Source organism: Neoarius graeffei, chromosome 5 (assembly GCF_027579695.1).
Source record: "Neoarius graeffei isolate fNeoGra1 chromosome 5, fNeoGra1.pri, whole genome shotgun sequence".
Taxonomy (NCBI): Eukaryota; Metazoa; Chordata; class Actinopteri; order Siluriformes; family Ariidae; genus Neoarius; species Neoarius graeffei.
In genome coordinates, this window is record NC_083573.1 from 103,870,042 (window position 1) to 103,877,844 (window position 7,803).

The 7,803-nt window shown below is 42.5% G+C and overlaps 1 protein-coding gene across 2 annotated transcripts in view; it reads left to right on the top strand.

The window, feature by feature from the left end:
• Window positions 1-7,803, top strand: part of LOC132887210 (guanine nucleotide exchange factor VAV3) — a 261,559-nt gene that overhangs the window by 162,397 nt on the left and 91,359 nt on the right. For both annotated transcript variants that reach the window (XM_060922681.1, XM_060922680.1), the window contains exon 10: window positions 331-426. In XM_060922681.1, coding sequence (XP_060778664.1) covers window positions 331-426 — 96 coding nt within the window. The remainder of the gene's footprint in view (window positions 1-330; window positions 427-7,803) is intronic.

The following is a 7,803-nucleotide window of genomic DNA, read 5'->3' on the forward strand; positions in this document are numbered from 1 at the left end:
ACAGGCTCGTGTAGACTCACTAATAGTGACATCACACAAAGAAATCTGATTATCGACAGGCTCGTGTAGACTCACTAATAGTGACGTCACTGAAAGAAATCTCATTATCGACTGGCTCATGTTGACTCACTAATAGTGACATCACATAAAGAAATCTGATTATCGACTCCTGTAGATTCCAAGTTTCCTTGTTATCAGATTATTAAGAGCATGCAAATATTTAGATCGGATTAGTCCCAAAATCGGATTTCTTTCAGTTATCAAATTCCTGGGTCATGTAACACACAGATCAGTAAGTCTGGAATGATCCGTTTGTGTTTTTGTTCTCAGGTCTGTTCCAAAAGAGCGAATAACGGGAAGTTTACACTCCGAGATCTCCTCGTCGTGCCAATGCAAAGGGTTTTGAAGTATCATCTGCTTCTCCAGGTGAGCTGTGTGTGTGTGTGTGTGTGTGTGTGTGTGTGTGTGTGTGCGTGCACTTTTATAGCATGCTGTTCAATCCAAATGAAGAAAAGCATCTCACAGTAAGCTAAATAATCTCATATTTGAGTCCAAATAATCTTCTAATAAGAAATATTAGATAAATTCACCCGTATTAAAGATGTTTTCTCTGAACAAGATATCATTTTTTTGCAGTGTTCTTATAACAGGACAATCACAAGTGTTTTATTCCTCTTATACCACAGCAATCTGTCAACAATTACATCATTAAATGACATCATACTTTTTATCCATTTATAGTTACGTTTAATGTTGTGGACCATCCACGAAACAAGTTATTTTGTGTTCTCATGTCTGTTATAGCAGCTATAAACAGTCCTTCTCTCACCAGCCTGTCTTTATTCTCCATCTTGAAGTTAATAATACAGAAAAAGCAGCTTGTCATGTGACCGAGAAACCGCAAAGAAGCTTAAAGTGACCCAGATGGATGTATTAAAAAGATGAATAGTAGCCTGTGGAGCTTGAATAACCCCGAGGTACTCGAATCACACGCCGTATCGCCCGCTGCTTCGTGCCTGCGAAGGAGAGTGAGCTGGAAAAACACCACACGCTAATGTTTACCCTTGGGTACGGAAACGGCCAAAGTTTATCCTCATTATAATATTATAATGAGCGAGGTCGCAACAAACATGGCGAAACCGGCGGCCTCCGACACGCAAGCGAGCACTCGAGAGCCTTCAAGCTCACAGGTGTGTTTGTTTTGCCTTTTCATCCCTCCATCAGAAAGCTGGCCAGCGATATTTACTTCTCCCTCTCTTTTCTGGCGCGTTTTGCCTCTGACAATGTCAGATACTTCCTTAAAATCATTGTTTTTTTGTCTCAATTTAGGAGTCTTCATTCGATCTGGGTGATCCGCCACGTTTGCTGTGGCTCCGCAGTCGTGACCTCTGACCCTCACATGACCTCATGTGGCTTTTCCGAACTGGCTGCTGAGCGAGCGGTTTGTAAACAGACTAACACGTAGTTCGGACGCCCCGCATGAGGAAATAAAATCATGCGTACCAGCTATGGGGACGGGTATCAGCTCAAACCATTCAGAAAGGGGAGTGGATTAAATGGTTCCTGAACCAACACATCGACCTGTGTCACTTTAAATCCTCTGCCCTGATTCTGAGGCTGTCAGAAAACTTAAAATTGCAGCTTTACCTCAAACTGTTACAAAGTGCTGACACTGGAGACTCCTTCCATGGCCCATGTTTGCGAGTTGTTACTACAGGAAACTAAATAACGTATTACAACAAATGCATTAAAGGGGAACTGAAGGCAAATTTTTTATTATCAGAATTCTATTTATCTCATTTTATTAAATACCAGAATGCATGTTTGATCGCTATTTTGTCGCTGCTGTAGCAAGTTCTGAGTGTTTGAAATATGCTCTGTAATATATCAGTCCATATGTCAAAGCAACGGCCGTAAACGAGATTCGTCGAGACCTGTGCGAGACATCGTAGGACGGAAGTAAAGCGTACAGCGGAAATCAAACCCTGTGTCCAAAATCACTCACTCGTTCACTACTCCCTACTCCCTATATAGGGAATTACTCTATAGAGGACTATATAGTGAGCTCATTGGTAAAATGTAAAAACGCTTTCGGACACTAGTCCGTCACGCTGGTATTTACGTCATTACTGTCGCACAATTAAAACGTGCCGGATCAGTCGGCTGGTGGGTTTCAAAATAATAAATACACGCATGTACAGTGTTTTTGTGATAAATCCATATTATACTGAGCACATTTCCCACATTAATCAATACAAAGTACCTGCAGCTTTCAGTTCTTTTAAATCAAGCCTGAATACTTTCTTCTTTGCCGCTGCCTTTTATTAAATCACATTTCAGACTTTTAATTTCATTTCTTTCAGTGCGACCGCAATGCATGATGGGATATATCGCTTTGGTTAGTGACCATCATTGTACACTGCTTTTCGTGATGCATTGTGGGATACTTTGAGTACACTATATAGAGTGTAAATAATCCTCACTAAGGTTTCGGACAGCACTACAAAATGGCGTCCTCACTATATAGTGCCCAATATAGTGAGTAGGGAGCGATTTTGGACACAGCAGTTGTCAAAAGATGCGCGCGCCCTCTTTCGAACACTGACGTAATCAAGCCGGAAGTTTTGTTTGTTTTGATAGCAATCAGGAAAGTTTGAAAAAAGTAGGCAGTAGTCGTCATTTAAAATCGTTTTTGTGCAATACTTCGTTTGGAAAACAGTTTTCAAAATGGCGGCACTGACACCTGGCTGACACTTCACGTTTCGAAGTCTCGCACAAGTCTCGTGAAGATCGCGCGGATAAGCGACGCCTGCCGTGGACCAAACAAACTAAATTCAACACGGCTAAAAACCGAATAGGCCGATAAGTATAATATTTAATTGCCAATACGAGTCACGATATAAGGTTACTAAAACCGAAAACGTAACTGAATAACACATTAATTAAGAAATAAAGCAAGTTTAAAAATGACTTCAGTTCTCCTTTAACATAAACCTGTGAATTGTAGTTGCTGTTCTAGAAAATTCTACCAAATATAACATAGATTGCAAGCTGCGAAGTAAATATTGATTAGCAATTTAAAAAAAAAATCCCCAGAGCAAGTCAGAATACTTTCAAACAAGACTGGAGCGTTGGTGAAATAAACCTCGGCCCTGATCAGGATAAAGTTCTGACTGAAGACGAGTGAATTAATCGTCAGGAATAAAATCGGCCACTAGGGGGCAGCAGTGCCATTCAGTAGTGTGTGAGAGAGCGTGCAAGAGAATTAGAGAGAGCAGCCGGTGAAATATTCTGGCATGAATATTTCATCGTGAGACTCTTGCTGTCCATCAGACATCACATGCAGTCTGTAGTTTATGCTGTGTGTGACTGAGCCATGCCGAGATCTGAAAATAAACGCGCGAGAGAGACAGAGAGTGAGATGTGAATACTAATAGCGAACTTAAATTCTTTGTGAATAAAAGACAATAAACAATGTTCATATGCGTGTTCAATCCGGTATATCGCACGACTCTGAATACGAACACGTTACACAACCAAGCGTGAATTAACATGAGCGTGTGTCTCCGTGACGGAAACTCTTCTGTCTGTAAGTCACTAAGTCACATGACTGTACTGTAAATGTCAAGCTTGTGATTGGTCATTACAAACAAGGAGTCCTAAAGCTCATTTATGGAGCACTTGCATGTGATGTCACAGCCGATCCAAATTGTGACAGACGCCATCTTGTAGGTCAAACGCCATATTTCTGCCTTCTACTTCTACTTCTGGTTCTACTTCTGCTTTTACTTCTACCTTTTCTTCTGGAAAACCCTACTATATACAATTCTACTACAACGGCTGCGGCTACAAGCTCTCCCTACCTGTGCACGTTTTTTATGTTTTTTGTGTGTATTTTTGCGTGTTGTTCGTCTGTACCGGACTTCAATATCCACTACAACCGTATGGACTTACTGGACATTGGTTTCCAGCAGAAAATGACGGTTTGTAGCGATTTCCATCGCATGCACAACATTCCGGACGAGATAGCGAGACCAGCGGGGTCTCCGTGGATTGTTATCGGAAGCAAAGCGAAGGAGGCGGCGCCGGGAGCGGAAGCAAAAGCGAGGCTGCAGAGCCGGCCTGTTGACTAAGCTCAGAAAACAGCCACTCAAACCTCCACTGCCAAGCCTCTACCTCTCCAACGCCAGATCCATGTAAACAAGACGGACGATTTGGAATTACAGCTGGAATTACCTTATTCTATTCTATAATCGGCTGGTCAGTGCTGTACTCAATACTTAAGTGACTTACAAAAAAAAAAAAACTTAAGTGACTTACCCATCCAATGAGGATTCTTGTTTACAAGATGCCACATCTGAGTCGCTGACAAATCCTGAATTTCTGTAAAGATAACTGTCCAGAGATTTATAAGCACGCAGCGCTTCACCACTGAACAGTGAGGGAAAGTTGATGAGGTAATTATACACGTCCGGGTATTCCGCTGGCAGTTCAAAATCCGGTCGTGAAAACTCCGTCCGGAAAGCCATAAGGGTCACAAATCTGTAGCTCGTTTATTTTAGACATATATCTAGTTATCTGTTCATTAGAAAAATGAGCCGTGTAGTCCGTCGGTTGAAATTGATCCATTCTGTACACGAGTGCAGCAGTATTCAGCGGCGTTTTTGACCGACACGATGGCGGTTGTGTACTTTCCGGTCACGTGACTGCAAGATCTCTATTCTACGCTGGATGACTCTGAAGTGTGTTTCTGTCATTGTGAAAAGTGTCATTAAATTTGTAACAGCGCCACCTGCAGTACTGGAGCACTTAGACGTGACGCCAAGTGTGAAAATCTCCTGTCACGCTCCTGAACTATCACCGGTTCGTGACATTATCAGCAGCATTGAAGCAGTGTTGTAGTCGAGACACTAAACCTCGAGGCCGAGTCCAGTCTCGAGTCCCCAGTGTTCAAGTCCGAGTCATTAAAGAAAATTTCGAGTCGAGGTGGCTGTTGCTGCCTTTACGTGAAAGCGTCTCTGCTACTGTGTTGGACTAACGTTCCTGCTCGACTACCCTGTTTTAGTTAACAGGCTACAGATAAAAAGCTTGTTCATCACTCAGCAAGCCCCGCCCACTATCAACAGGGCAAATAACATGAGAGAAGGTTAACACTAGCTAGTTCATCGCTCAGCAAGAAAACCCCGCCCACTATCAACAGAGCAATGAACATAGCATGTCACTTCCTTCTCTGGATGGAGTCTTACCAACCAAATGACGATTGAAGTTCGAGGTTGTCCCCGTCGTCTCCTCGATAGTTCTTCTACATATGGAACACATAGCAGTGCGTTTTTTCCCACTGCACGAGAAGTCTGTATAAGCAAAGCGGACAATCCTAGCGGCGTCTCTCCAGGCATTTTAGCGCCGTTAACGGTAGTTTGTTCCTGAACATGACGTATGAACAGGTGAATGTGCATTCTCTTGCATGAAACTAGTATAAAAATTAATGTAAATATAAATATCTCATGGCAAATCATTATGGCATGTTACAAAAAATAGAGAAAAAAATCCATCCGAGTCCTCGTCTCCAATTTACGAATCCGAATGCAAGTACTACAAGCCTGCGCTGAAGAAGGAAGCGGGGCGTGGCCAGGCATGCATAGCGTGTGTGATGTCCAAATATGGATTTAAAAATGATTTTATTGCTGCTCCTAACGATGTGGTCCATAGCTAGAGTTTGTTATACAGAAAGAAAGAACAGACTGTAGAATTAACCAATCAGAATCGAGTGTTCAACAAAGCCGTGTAATAAATAAGCTTGAGAAATAAGTGAAATAAAACGATATAAACGACACGCACATCTGTTCTGATACCTATTGAGCTCCTGTCGAATGAAGTAGCCGTGATAAACGACACGCTGTTTCACTTCCTGAATCTGTTCAGCACCACGGACAGGGGACGATATGACGCAGCAGAGGGAACACGTAACGCGAAAAATAAAACGATTTCTTTTCGTTGATCTTAACGCTACAGACGCCACATTTTCCTCCAGAAGGATAAATTATTTAATGTTGGCTATTAATGAAACTTTCATCAGTCGTTCCAAGCCTTGTGACTGCTGCTCTCTTTTGTTTTGTTTAGTTTATTTTGAACTTGTTTGTTTTGTGTTTGAGTCTTGTCTCCTCCCCTTTTCTGTGATTAGCGTGTCTATAAACGTCACTCCGGTAGTCTCTGTGGTTTTGCGAAGTCTTGTTGATGTTATCGCACATGTCTGAGCCTTGTTAGGAGACAAGGAATAAGTTTATCACTTCTTCCTTGTCTCCTAATTCTACTTCCTGGTTTTGAGCCACGCCCGTTTTTGTGTTTGTACTGGATGATTATGGACTCCTCTCGGTTGGTACGGCCTGCCTGCGATCTGAACCCCTGTCGGGATGACTGACAGTGATTCATGGCTTTGCACTAATAAAGTTCACTCAGAGTTTTGATGCAGTCGAGTAGTCGGGGCTCGGAGCAGCTCAGAGACATCAAACGCGTCGTTCTGTTCTGTTCTCCAACTCAGAGTGATAAACACACAACCTTCTGTAATGGAGAATACTCTGATTAAAGGCGTTAAGCCTGATAGTGTATGAAAGTTTAATACAAGAGTGTGTGTGTGTGTGTGTGTGTGTGTGTGTGAGACAGTGCTCTTTGCTCCAGTGGAGGGTGAGTCAGGCCGATGGAGTGTGTTGGTGTGTGCACAGTGTTTTAACCTGTTTATTTTCTCCTCGAGTTGACTTTTATGTGCTGGTCACGAACAAGTCTCTGTCTCTCTCTCACACACACACACACACACACACACACACACACACACACACACACACACACACCTCTGTCTGTCTCTCTGTCTCTGTCTGTCTCTCTCTTTCTGTCTGTCTCTCCCTCTCTCTGTCTCTCTCTCTGTCTGTCTCTGTCCCTCTCTCTCTCTCTCTCTTGCTCTGTCTGTACAACCCCGATTCCAAAAAAGTTGGGACAAAGTGCAAATTGTAAATAAAAACGGAATGCAATAATTTACAAATCTCAAAAACTGATATTGTATTCACAATAGAACATAGACAACATATCAAATGTCGAAAGTGAGACATTTTGAAATTTCATGCCAAATATTGGCTCATTTGAAATTTCATGACAGCAACACATCTCAAAAAAGTTGGGACAGGGGCAATAAGAGGCTGGAAAAGTTAAAGGTACAAAAAAGGAACAGCTGGAGGACCAAATTGCAACTCATTAGGTCAACTGGTAATAGGTCATTAACATGACTGGGTATAAAAAGAGCATCTTGGAGTGGCAGCGGCTCTCAGAAGTAAAGATGGGAAGAGGATCACCAATCCCCCTAATTCTGCGCCGACAAATAGTGGAGCAATATCAGAAAGGAGTTCGACAGTGTAAAATTGCAAAGAGTTTGAACATATCATCATCTACAGTGCATAATATCATCAAAAGATTCAGAGAATCTGGAAGAATCTCTGGGCGTAAGGGTCAAGGCCGGAAAACCATACTGGGTGCCCGTGATCTTCGGGCCCTTAGACGGCACTGCATCACATACAGGCATGCTTCTGTATTGGAAATCACAAAATGGGCTCAGGAATATTTCCAGAGAACATTATCTGTGAACACAATTCACCGTGCCATCCGCCGTTGCCAGCTAAAACTCTATAGTTCAAAGAAGAAGCCGTATCTAAACATGATCCAGAAGCGCAGACGTCTTCTCTGGGCCAAGGCTCGTTTAAAATGGACTGTGGCAAAGTGGAAAACTGTTCTGTGGTCAGACGAATCAAAATTTGAAGT